General features: G+C 48.0%; 1 protein-coding gene across 4 annotated transcripts in view; it reads left to right on the top strand.

The window, feature by feature from the left end:
* Positions 1-12,738, top strand: part of NRG2 (neuregulin 2) — a 194,119-nt gene extending 181,381 nt beyond the window's left edge. For all 4 annotated transcript variants that reach the window (XM_077310089.1, XM_077310090.1, XM_077310088.1 and 1 more), the window contains 4 exons: positions 2,798-2,921; positions 4,760-4,887; positions 8,069-8,293; positions 10,159-12,738. In XM_077310089.1, coding sequence (XP_077166204.1) covers positions 2,798-2,921; positions 4,760-4,887; positions 8,069-8,293; positions 10,159-10,810 — 1,129 coding nt within the window. In that variant the 3' untranslated portion in view covers positions 10,811-12,738. The remainder of the gene's footprint in view (positions 1-2,797; positions 2,922-4,759; positions 4,888-8,068; positions 8,294-10,158) is intronic.
* Positions 12,739-13,426: the final 688 nt, after the last annotated feature.

Here is a 13,426-nt window from a genome sequence, read left to right as displayed (position 1 = left end):
GAAGCATCAGAGATGTGTCGGCCCTGCTCCTTTTACCGTGCTGTACCTGGGGGGGGGAGAGCCGTGAAGGCTTCGCCGCACCGTGAAGAGCAGGCCCGGCGCGTTGGCAGTGCGTCAGGCCTGCTTCTGGTGCCGGACCGAAGCAGGCAGAGCAGGGGGGGAGAGGGTGGGGCGCAAGCAGCCCTGCGAGCCCCCCCCCCACCCCACCAGCGCCCATGCTAGCGCCCATTGTATGTTAAAACAGTGGTCCCCAACCTTTTTATCACCGGGGACCGGTCAACACTTGACAATTTTACTGAGGCCCAGAGGGGGGGTAGTCTTTTGCCGAGGGATGTCGCCGGTGTCACCTGAGCCCCTGCTCCACTTGCTTTCCCATTGGTGCCCCTGACTTCCTGCTGCCCACTGGAGGGCGCTGCCAGCAGCCATGGCGACTGCAGGAGAGCACCAAAGAGCTGCGGACCAGTACCGACTGATCCATGGACCAGTACCGGTCCCCGGACCGGGGGTTGGGGACCACTGTTTTAAAATACAATGGGCTTCACCCCTAATTATAGTATAATACAGTGATTTTTCCCCCGAAGCGTTACTTAAATTGGGAGAGGGTATTTCAGGGGAGGAATAATTTTTTTCTTATGTGGCTTTCTTGCGGCAGGACAACACATTTCAAGTGGAGAGAAAAATAATTTAAAACATAAATAATAATTTTTTAAAAGCCCACAATCCTTGCTTCCCCACCAGAACTTATATGCCTGAATAAAACTTGGTTGGTCTTAAAGAGGCCACTGAACTCTAAATTTGCTTCAGACCAACCCAGCTACCCACCTGAATCACTCTTCTAGAAGAAGAAGAAGAAGAAGAAGAAGAAGAAGAAGAAGAAGAAGAAGAAGAAGAAGAAGAAGAAGAAGAAGAAGAAGAAGAGTTGGTTCTTTTATGCCGCTTTTCCATACCCGAAGGAGGCTCAAAGCGGCTTACAGTCCTCTCCCCACAACAGACACCCTGTGGGGTGGGTGAGGCTGAGAGAGCCCTGATATCACTGCTCGGTCAGAACAGTTTTTATCAGTGCTGTGGCGAGCCCAAGGTCACCCAACTGGCTGCATGTGGGGGAGTGCAGAATCAAACCTGGCATGCCAGATTAGAAGTCCACACTCCTAACCACTACACCAAACTGGCTCTCTAGGGCCAGCTGGAGAAGACCTCTTGGAGAAATGGTGCTCAGTTCAGAATATGGGGGGGGGGGGGAATAAAGACCCCGTCAAGCAGCTTGTTCAGTAATGTAGAAGTGTACACTTTTTGCCACATTGAAAGAACAGAATTGTGCCTAAGTGCAACCAGAGTCTTGTAGGCATCTTCTAAGAGACCACTTTTGAGAAATTTGTGTTTACTGTTTGAAATGCACTCTGTGATCTATTAGAATTCTTGTGAGGTCTTTGCCACTGAGGAAAATACTTTGAAAGCAGCTGTTACCAGACCAAACGGCGCTTTGGTAAAGCTTACAAATAAATTAGAAATAAGAAAAAAAAGACAAAAATCATCTTCTTCCACCAGTTTTCTGCTTTTACTGGAACTCCATTCAGCCCCTGTTCAGGATTTTTTTGTGTGGTTTCCATTCAGAAGAGGAGCATTTTGAACCTGCTTTCTTTACTTCACCCTAACATGGTTGATTCTTTGCTTTTATGTTTATGACTTTGGAGCATGATCTGTCACTCTGTCGGTGGAGCTGTGCATGCACCAGACGTTTAACACAGGGCACCATTGCCTTTCCCCCTCCCTACACTCTCCTGGCAATCTTTTGTCCACGTGTGCCCAAATTAGTGGCTTGTATCTACCCTTGACTGCTCTGCTGAGTTTAAGAGCTTCCTGTGAGCTAAGGATCCATCAGGAAGTGGCTCCTGATTGGACGATTCATTAGAAGTTGTGCAGTGGCCCTGCGGCTCGTGATTTAAATCTGCCATCTGCATTCAAGAGATCTAAAGCTACCTTGAAGCAGGGAAATGCTTCTGTTGAAACTCTTTTGACACATTTTGAGACACATTTTGAGACCAGCTGCACCTTGAAGACCAACAAAGTTTTATTTTGGGGTATCACCTTTAATGTACATTCACATGTCTTCAGATACAATGAAACAGAAGTTGCCAACTATTGGAAGGTGGGGGATGTGTTGCCAGGAAGGACTAATCAGAGACCAGATGCATAAGTAACAGAGCAATAAATATAGCTAGGACTGGACGAAGATGATTGGTAAGACCTGTGAATAGCCGCAGATTAGTATGCAGGGATAGCCAAACTGTGGCTCTTCAGGTGTCCATGGTGCTCATGGAAATTGTAGTCCATGGACATCTGGAGAGCCACAGTTTGGCCACCCCTAGCACAGCATAACAAAAGAGTCTGCAAACATATGCGAGAACCAAATGATATTAGCATGTGTAGTGAGATAAGAAACCAATATCTCTGTTAAGCTCTGGGGGTTCCATTGGCCTGTGTCTATAGTATACAGTCTGAAAATTATCCTTCCCCTTTCTCCCTTGGCAAGGGAGAAAAGTGTGGCTGGGTACCAGGGCAAGCCGGCCTTCAGGATTCCACCATGTCTTTTCCTCTGCAGAATGCATAGTGTTAAAAATCTTCAAATTCCAGTCGCTCGCAGACTCTGCAGGTGTAATCCTTGAGGAGGAGGAGACCCACATCCTCCTCAGTAGAAGGAAGGGTCCCATCACAGCCAGCTTCGGGATTTCCTGGTTCTTACCTGACTGCCTTTTGGATCGGAAAGTTTGTGACTTTTATTCATCTGCTTATTCTTTAGAAAACAGAGGAATCAAATGCATAACCATTTAAGGCAAAATATGTGTCCAGCTCATCAGAACAGGAACCTTGCAAATGGACCAAGCCACCCCCGGCTGGACCCCGAGGAAATTCAGATGGCTGATGTAAGTGATGGTTGTTAGTTCTGCATGGGGTAGGACGGGCAGAAGAGCCGGAGCACAAGAAGGAGAGACGTCAACCTTTCTCTTTCCTCTTCTCCCCTGTTCTCTCTTTTCTTGACCCCAGCTTTCTCCCCCCTCCCCCCTCTGGATTCCATTTAGGGATGTGCACACACACATTCAGTATATTTTTGAATTGGCCTGAATTGATTCATTGGCTCAATACAGTGATTCAGGTTCCCTGATTTGGGCTTGGTATAGTGGCCTCTAACCTGGAGAGACGGGTTTTATTCCCTGCTCCTCCACATGCAGCTAGCTGAGTGACCTTGGGCCCCTCACAGCTCTGATACTGATGTTCTCACAGACCAGTGACGTCAGGGCTCTCTCAGCCCCACCCTACCTCACAGGGTGCCTGTTGTGGGAAAAGGAAAGGAAGGCGATAGTAAACCGCTTTGAAAAACCTTAGTTATTGAAAAGTGGGGTTTAAAGCCAACTCTTCTTTACCCCAATTCATTTGGCTCTATTGGAGCCTGACAAACAGCTGATGCTGCAAAGAGTCTGCTGGAGACACATTTAAAGACCCTTCCCCTGTCTGAGGCTTTCCACAGCTGTCAACACTGATTTAGGTTATTTTGGGGTATTGTCAAGATGAGCCACGATTCTCCCTTTTATTCAAAAGCTGAACCGCTGCACTTGAATCAATTTGGTTTCCATGAAACACTGCTGGAGAGATGTTTAAAGATCTGATTCAGAAAGATCAGCTGTTTCTTTCCCCCCAGAAGATACGTCTTCTGATACGTCAGAGAGCCAGCTTTCCGCAGCCTCAGAAAATGTTCTGGCGGTGAGACATTTGCACTCCACCAAACAGCTGATCTGCAGGACCAGCTGTTTGGTGGGTTCTTTCTCAATAGCAGACCGTGTCTGATGCTACAGAGAACTGGCTCTCCACAGCAGCAGATGGGGTCTGTTGGAGATACATTTAAAGACCCTGCCAAACAGCTGATCCCTAAGATCAGGTCTTTAAACATCTCTCCAGAAGCCATTTGGGGAAACTGAATTGATTCGAATTCAGTAATTTGACTCCTGAATAAAGAAGATAATTGCAGTTTGGCTTAACAATACCCCCAAATAACCTGAATCAGCACTGATTTGGGTTTTTTTCTGGGTATTTTTATGCTGCACCACACATCCCTAGTTACATTCATGGCATCTCCTCCCAGCCTCCTCCTCCTTGTCCATCTTCTGTTGGCTGGGAGGAGATGCCATGAAGAGGCCTATGAGCAGCCTTTTTAGAACAGGTTTTTAGGAGCAGGGCCGTTATCTATTCTGACGCATTCTACTTGGCCCAGAACAGGGAAAACACATCTGGCTTTATGAACCACTTAACATGATCATAATTAGTTTTTCTCTGTATAATTGTTTTGGAAATTCTGGAGCTGAAGGCCTAAAACCTGAGAGGCACAGGTTGATCTGAACTGTCTGACCTCATTATTACCTCTGCAAATGGTATCTCAGGTTTGTATCCATCAGCTCAGCAAATGCTCTTACAGCAGAACGGCTTTTCCACCTGTGGGAGAGTGGAGGGAGATTCCCCTCTCTGCCTCTGCAGGCTCCCAGTTGGCTCCCCACACCGTTCTTTGCAGACCACTGACCCACAGTTGCACAAGTTGGGGGGGGGGGTGGGGAAGCACCAGCTGCACCAGAGTGTGCATCTTCCTCTTGTGCAACTCTGTTCTTGGTGCGTAAGATCCAAGCTATAATGTATAATGTTTATGTCAATCCTATAAATCAATCAGCGTTGTCCTCTTCAGATTAATGTGAGATACCTATCACTCTTTCCCCAGTATGTCTCCAAAAACGTCCCAGTAACTGAGCATGTCATACGAAGGGAAACAGAGACCACTTTTTCAGGCAGCCATTCCTGCTCTCCATCACATCGCTGCTCCACAGGGACTCCGATTTCAAGCCAAAGGTAATGGGGCTCAGCGTAGTCTCCACCTGTCTGCGTCGCAGCCTCTGGGCATTTTCAGTGGTGTCCTGCGCTATGGCGGTGCACAAAAGCATCCCTCTTGGTCTTTCTTACAGTACCAAAGAACACCTAGAAAACACTCTTTGCAACCATGTAGGAAAATCTAATTACAGTAATGTTTATCTTTGACTTGCTTGTATGCATCAGCTCTTGAGTTCAAATACCCCCCCCTTCCCAGTGCCAGAACCGTGCTCCAGCGTGGTTCGACCACTTCAGTGGGCTTTGATGATCTCTGAAGCGGCCGAATCGTGCCGGAGCACGCAGCCCTAGCCAGAAGCTTGCCAGGGCCTCCACGTTCCAGAAAGGACATTTATCTGATGAACCGAGAGGATCAGATACCTTTCTTAAGGCCCGTAAGCACCATTCTCTTCCGTACGCTTTCTCTTTGGAGTTATATTCAGGTGGGTGGCCGTGTGGTCCAGAAGTCACAGAACATGGGCACGAGTGTTTATACCCATCATTAAACTTTGGTGGTATTAAAGGTGCCCATGGACTCAAGATTTGTTCTTTGGAGGGATGTTTCATCATATCCAGTGGGGGAGCTTTTGTCCTACTCACTTTGGAAGTTTCATTAATCCGTTTAGCATTTTTCCTTGTGGGTTTTGCCATTCTCTCATACACTCTGTTGCAAGGATAAGTTGGAGAGAGAAGGTCCCCCCCCCCCATGGCCTGTGATGAACCTGGAGGGAGTGGAAAGGGCACCCCGGTGGGTGTGTGCCCAGCTATGCCAACCATATTTGGCACAATCACACCACTTCTGAGTTTCTCGAAGCCTGAAGAAAGTTTCAGGGAGTTCTCAATGGTAAAACAAATTGAGAGATTCTGGGTTAAGGATGAGCACGACACCTCTCCCCACAAACTGTGAGACCCCAGCTACATCTTGACTTGTGCCCTTGTGTGTGCGTGTGTGAGTAAATTCCTCTAAGTTCGCAATCTGTGGATGTCAGCAAAATTCACCAACCACCATTCACTGTAGCATGAATGCACATGAGAGTGTGGCCCTCTGCACCATTCCCCTAACATAGACTAATGTTGATGTTCTTTTATGAGCTATGCTGACAGAGTTGAACAAAGCCGGTGATTTTCCTTCACCTCAGCATTGGCAACCACACAGTTAAGAGCTCTGGAACGCCCTTCAGTTTTCTTTGGTTATGCCACCAAAATTTTCTCTCGCAACCCACTGAGCTGTTCCTCATCCCTGCTCCCCTCAGCGTGCAAATGTTATTTCCAGGGGCAGCAGCCCCTGTACTGGCAGCCTCTTCATAAGAAAACTTGACGTTTTCTGGATTCAGGCCTCCCTAAGAGAGCTGGGGAAGAGCAGACGTCAAGCCACTCTTTGATGCCTCTTCTCCACTCACACAGAGTCCCTATTTGTGGTTTGGACATAACATGGAAGTAAGTAAGGCCGATGGTACTACTCTTTGTTTCCAATTGCACTTTTGAATTGTTCCCCTGTTCCAGCAACTGGGACCCTTGGTTACAAATTGAGAGCCATTCCACACCCGATAAAAATAGTGAAATTCTTATATTTTGTAAACGCCATATTTTTTGGCATTTTGCACGATGTCGTGAACATCCTGTGTCCCAGCAGCAAACCTCAAGTAACATCCTCCATTTTAAAGCACTTGCAAGGGAATCACATAAACTGGATTCCCCCTGCTATGTAGCGCAAGCAGGATGAGAGCAGCCAGAAAGCCACTTGCAAAAGACACGTGCATTATCAAAGTGGCCAAAGTAGTGAGGTTTCCAGCTCCAGTGCCGACCCTTGAGCCTGCCTCCCCTCCTGGAAGGGGGCTTTCTTTCTTTTTTTTTTTAAGTACTGCCTGGAGTAATGAATAGGCACACAATCATCCAGGCAGAGCACAAAATAAACTTTTCCCCGCCAGTTTGCCCATAAAGCATGCCTCCTCCCCACCCACAGCCCACCCCCAAAATTGTAAAAAAAAACTTTTTTTAAAGCTTCAAGGCTCTGGATTGCAAGAGGGCTTGCAGTAAAAGAAGCCCTATGCATCCATGAATAAAAGCATATGCATTTAATGCATAAGTCTCACTAAAAATAATTAGCTGGCATTGTGATCCCCCTAGAAGAGGGAGAAAGGTGACTGGCTGCCTGTCTTGAATGACAGGCAGAAGAGAGGAGCATGTATAGCATGTTCCCCTCTTCTGCCATTTCAAGCAGGCATGCAAAATGGCAGGAATCGCAAGACAGCAGCAGAGAAGCCAGCAGGTGAGGAATTCCCGGAGGCGCAGGGTTTTTTTAGCATTACACCATTGCACTGGTGTGAGGCTATATTTTTCCGTGAGGAATGGCCCTGACTCTTTTCAGCCAGCTCTAAGTAACTCTTCTCCAAGGTTTCCCTCTTTTTCCACTCAACTCCCCAGCTCGTCATGTGCCACCCCTGGCCCATGCCAGGTTAGCTGTTTCTCCTGTCTGGGAGTCGAACTGTCCTTCCCGAGGCCTCTTGCAGCTGCCCATCCTCCCAACCTCCAGCTCTCCCTTGCTTTTTACTCCAGAGAGACGTCATAGTGCAAAACGCTTTTATCTCAGTTCTTCTTGGTATGTTAAACCAGGGGTAGTCAACCTGTGGTCCTCCAGATGCCCATGGACTACAATTCCCATGAGCCCCTGCCAGCATTTGCTGGCAGGGGCTCATGGGAATTGTAGTCCATGGACATCTGGAGGAACACAGGTTGACTACCCCTGTGTTAAACAATGTTTTTGCACTGCTTTGGCACCAACATCGACTGTCGGAAAGGGAAACTGGTGCCTAAATCTGGGTTTAGGGGGTGGGGTGATGGAGGGTATATCTGTTTGGAGTTTTCTATTGTTCCTTGTTTTCGACAATGCCTTTCTGCGATGTTGACTACCTGCAGAAGCTGCCTTGCCGTAATAAAGACTGCCTTAGGTTTTCCCAGTGCCTGGGACTCCTGTCTTTGAGGGTCTGCTTCAGGACTGCTCCCCAGGGTAGTGACCCAGCTGCCCACTCCCAGTGGCCTTCTGAGCGGCCATTTCCCAACGCTCTCTCGCCCCAACATTCCATCGTGCCTCATTGGTCGTTTGTGGGGAAAGGAGGACCCTACCCTGTCTGTCACATGTTCTTTATTGCTTGGCTCGATTTCACAGACATGAAAGCCACACCTGGAGCATGGAACGGACAGAAAGTGTGACTTCAGACTGTCAGTCGGGGATCATGCTGTCTTCAGTGGGGACCAGCAAATGCAACAGCCCTGCCTGTGTGGAGGCTCGTGCTCGGCGGGAAGCCGCGTTCTGCATTGAGGACCAGCAGAGGCCGATGACCCAGTACAGAGACTCAGTGGATTCCCTTCGAGATTCCCCACACAGTGAGAGGTCTGGTTCCCTCTGTTCCTCTCTCTTATTAATTGGAGGGGGAGGTGTTGCTGTGCAGAGCTAGAGAAAAGGCCTCCCCTTCCACAAGTCAGTTAGAGCAGGGGTAGTCCACCTGTGGCCCTCCAGATGTCCATGGACTACAATTCCCATGAGCCCCTGCCGGCAAACGCTGGCAGCGGCTCATGGGAATTGTAATCCATGAACCGCCCTGAGCCTCTGGGGAGGGTGGTATAGAAGTATGATAAATAAATAAATAAATAAACATCTGGAGGACCACAGGTTGACTACCCCTGAGTTAGAGCCTGTATGAGGACATTGGGGTGGGAGAGACAGCAAGAGAGATAAATAGAACTGTGAGCTCTCCACCCTCCAGGCAACACCATCCTGAGCTGGTCTGGGAGGGCAGTATATAAATTAAATAAATAACAAATGATAAGAGTAGCACAGTGGTGAGAGGGGGTGGGCTGGTTCTCTGTCCAAGTTCCCCCTTTGGGAGCTCCAGTGTGGTGGATGCTAATGTTCTGCAGGAGCCCAGCCACCCCCAGCCCTTAGCTGTGTGGGAGGAGACCACCAGTGATGTTGAAATGAATCTCCTGAGGCAGGACTTGGGCCTGAGTCAATGCCAGACAATGCAGCAAGACATTTTTTAAAAAAATTGTATTCCTCAAGGATCCCTACAGGTTTTGCATGTTGCTTCATCAAGGGATCTGTAAGGCAACCGTTTCTCAGAATGTTCCTGCTGTAAGAAGGACTTGGTTCAGAGCTCGGCTCTGTTGTAAACTCAGTACACATTCTCAGGAAAGCTAATTTGCATCAGAATGCCGCACCATGGGATAGTAATTTCAATTTCCCTATCGGGGTCAGCAAGATAGCACAGTGGCATTCAGCCCCATTCTCAGGACCCTCTGGCGGGTAATTTAGTGCTCCCTGCTGGGTCCTAAGCCCCTATAGAGATACTGCCATTTTAGCTGCCTTTTGAAAGGTGCTTCCACAAAGGATACCATGCCTCCTGCTTCTCTTGGCATGCCTGGACATTCAGAAGCACTTAGCCTCTGCATCCCAGAGCCAGGAGGTAATATCAGGAAATGATGCCATGTTGTTGGTTCGCCAAAGGAACTGGTTGGCCACTGAGACAGGATGCGGGACTAGACAGACCACTGGGCTGATCCAGCAGGGCTCTTCTTATGTTATTATCAGGTGATGCCTTTGCCTCTGTGCCCTATTATTGGTCCTCCAGAGGAACTGGTTGGCCACTGAGTGAGACAGGATGCTGGACTATTCTAGAGGTGAGCACTTTGGCGTGGTTCGGCTGCCTCGGTGCTCACCAAAGCCTGAGGTGGCCAGTGCTGAAGTGTGGAGGAGTGGCATCGGCATTGGTGCACAAGCTGGCACCACATGCAGGCGCAGAGCTCTGTGCGTGTGTGTGGGCGCCAGCTGGTGCCACCCCTCCTCTCCAGTCCACAACACTGGCTGGCTCGGGCTTCGGTGAGCGCCGCGGTGGCTGAACTGTGCCAAAGTGTTCATCCCTAGACTATACAGAAAACTGCTCTGATCTAGCAGGGCTCTTCTTATATTCTTGTGTTATCAGAGATTATTCGGCACTTTAAATTGTCCTTGACTTGTCCAAAGGGAGGATCCCATTGAGCCAGAAACAATCCCTAGACCTACAAATCATCCTAAGAGCTTTGAACCTCCTTCCTTTTCACAAGGGCCAACATATTTGGGCCAAGAGAACGGTCATTCCAGCGGCAGGAAGAAATAGGGTCAGGAGTTAAAACTTGTTTTGAGTTACGTACTATTTCTTCATGTTAAAGGCTTTGGGTCAGATTTGAAGTGGACCCTGATGCTGTCTTCTCCTCTTCTAGGTATGTGTCAGCTCTGACCACACCTGCTCGCCTGTCACCGGTTGACTTCCATTACTCTACATCAGCCCACATGCCCACCTTTGAGATCACCTCCCCGAACTCAGCACATGCAGTCTCGTTACCCCCTGCGGCATCCATTAGCTTCCAGGTAGAAGAGCAGCAGCCACTGCTTAGAAGGTACCAGGTCCCTTTCCAAGAAATGCAGAGATACGACAGTTACTACCAAAGAAGCAGCTACCTGAACGAGAGCACGGGGAGCCTGCCCTCCAGCCCCTTCCGCATCACAGAGGACGATGAATACGAGACGACACAAGAGTACATCACCGCACTGGAACATCCAAAGAGAATAGGCAGCAGCAGCAGGCGGTGGAGGAAATCGAAACTCAACGGACATCTGTCGCACAGGGGCAAAATGCTCAGAGACTCCTTTTCGGTGAGCAGCGCCTCTTACAGCGAATCTGATGAGGAGCTGGTAGCAGAGAGCACGCCTTTCTTAAGTCTCCGGAACACGGAAGTGATGGACACGGACTCGCCCCCCCTGTATTGTCCCGCGGAGAGCAGGACTTACTCTTCCTTTGACCGACACAGCGCCCAGGGAGACCGCCGCCTCTCGCACCCCACCCGCTCCAGCCAAGAGTCAGCACCACCCTAGAGGCCCCACGGACGCTTCCTCGCAGCTGCTCCCCTCCCCCCCCCAAAAAAAACTATCAGAGCCGAGGCGGACAAAATGAACAGAACAGACAAATTTTTATTTTATATAAAAGAGGAAAAAAAATATAACAAATGAAATGTTTTATTTTCATTTTAGCAATGGTGTCTTATAATAGCTAATGGCAAAGACCGTTTTATAAGGAATCTCTATTTATATGGAACATCTTGATTTACAGCTTCTGAGAAAAGAAGAAATCGACAAAAAAAATTTAAAAAGAAGAGATGGGCCAATTTTTGACTACTTACAGATCATTAAAAAAAAAAGATTTCGTGGTGCCTTTTTGCTGTATGCTAATGCCAGAGTCCACTCTAAAGATTATGTTTAAGCATCCTTGAGCTCATAGGTTTTATGTTCAGGACAACTTGTTATGGAATATTTTAACGGGCACTTTTCCATTTGAATAATAACAACACTCTTAAATTGCCTGATAACTGGATGTTGGTACTCTCGTGCTTAAATATTGTGCGCTTTCTCTCTCTCTCTCTCTCTCTCTCTCTCTCTCTCTCTCACACACACACACACACACACACACAAACTCACTCACTCACTCACTCACACACAGAGAGACACATGAATGGATGTTTCCAGAAGTACCTTTCTCGTACAGGGGAAACACTACATACTATTAAGGGGGAAAAAATCATAGTTTTGTTGCACAGATACGTAAGCAGTGAAAAAGCACACAGTCGTACCAGCCCTTCCAATCTGTCTCTTGACCTGAACTGATCTATGAACAAGGCCAAACCCACTTATGTTGTCACAACATCTCAAGGGTCAAATCCCACCAATCTAGAATCTCAAACCAATGTGGTTAACGAATGCTACATCAAGTATGGCTACCTAAAATCTGCTTCTGCACTACCAACTGAAGACTAGCAGCTCCTTCATGACTCTGAGCCACCACTGTGCACTTTGCAGAGCAAAAAAAAAATAAAAGGCTGATGCTTAGGGTTGTGCCAAAGCGGCCGTTCCATCCCGAAGCTGCCAGTGCCGCGGCGTGGGGGATGGCGCGGGTGCCGGCGTGCCAGTCGGAGCCCCCCCCCCCCGTGCCGCAGCGCTGGCTGTTTCAGGCTGGAATGGCCACTTTGGCGGCCAATGGGCACAACCCTAGCTTGATTATAAAATGAGTGAGCCCCATGCTGGAGCATTCAGGATGTGTCAGGTGCTGTCGATGAGATTTGCACACCGCACGTATTTTTAAAACTCCAGATTAGGTAAGGGCCTCATGCATTTCATCTCATCCCCCCCCCCCCCGACTGCCAGCTCTCCCCTTTTCCTCTTCATTACACCCGATACCATGCCATCCCATAGAAAGCAAGACCCTAGGAAGGGCCTGGGGTGTCACGTGCCCATGTGTAGCATTTGGTCAGGACAGTTGTCCCTGTAGCATCCTAGCATTCCAGAATGACTTCCTGTTCAACAGCAACCAGGAATAGCTGTATTGTTGGTCCCAAGACAGCCACCTGTGTACAGGTTGGCCAGAAAACTCCCTTGAAAGAGAGAGAGCCTCTCCCTTGTCCCTTTCAGTTCCTTGTGGGCCCCTCCTCTTTACATCCTAGCCTGGCCTCTTTCTTTTCTCGTCTATTTTGACTTCTGCATGTCCTTTGCATTTCAGATACTGTAGATTGGATGCATGGAGAAGCTGTGATTGAGAAGATAAAATACAATTGCCAGTGTATTTCATTTTAACTTTTAGCAATAAAAAATACTTTAAAACCCTTTGTTCCTCACCCACAACAGGGTCTAATAGAAACGCTGCTAATTTGTCATAAAGATGATTGTAAAAAAAAATGCTCTGGATTGTCTGAATGTCAGAACTCTTGACTGTTTAACACTTGAACTTTTTTATATTATAAATAAAAGTAAGAAATGACTACCACCATTCTTAAAAAAGATCAATCTCGTATTCACTGGTAAGACACGCGGTGAAAGAAAAGTAGATAGACTGCCCCTTTGAGAGATTATTTTGGGGTCAATCAGGATGCGTATGTTGTTTGATCACTTTTCGACAGAGTCTTCCTGGGATTGTACCATTGTGAAATCTGCAGATTAAGCTGCCTCAGTATTCATCCCAAGTTCTCGATAATTCACAAATTAACGCCAGTCCCGAAGCTGATTCTTGGGGGCTTGACTAATTTTTCCCGTCCTTTATGGAAATTGTCAGTTCCTGTTATTGTCCTTCCAATAATCCATTAGTGGACCTGCTGTCGAAGAAGAAGAAGAAGACTTGGTTCTTATATGCTGCTTTTCTCTACCCGAACGAGGCTTAAAGCGGCTTACAGTCGCCTCCCCTTTCCTCTCCCCACAACAGACCCCCTGTGAGGGAGGTGAGGCTGAGAAAGCCCTGATATTACTGAAGAAGAAGAGTTGGTTCTTATATGCCACTTTCCTCTACCTGAAGGAGGCTCAAAGCGGCTTACGGTCGCCTTCCCTTTCCTCTCCCCACAACAGACCCCCTGTGAGGGAGGCGAGGCTGAGAGAGCCCTGATCTTACTGCTCAGTCAGAACAGTTTTATCAGTGCCATGGCGAGCCCAAGGTCACCCAGCTGGTTGCAT

The sequence above is a fragment of the Paroedura picta genome, chromosome 14 (assembly GCF_049243985.1).
Source record: "Paroedura picta isolate Pp20150507F chromosome 14, Ppicta_v3.0, whole genome shotgun sequence".
Lineage (NCBI taxonomy): Eukaryota > Metazoa > Chordata > Lepidosauria > Squamata > Gekkonidae > Paroedura > Paroedura picta.
Note: the sequence above shows the minus strand (reverse complement) of the source record. Positions and strands in the feature narration are given on the sequence as shown.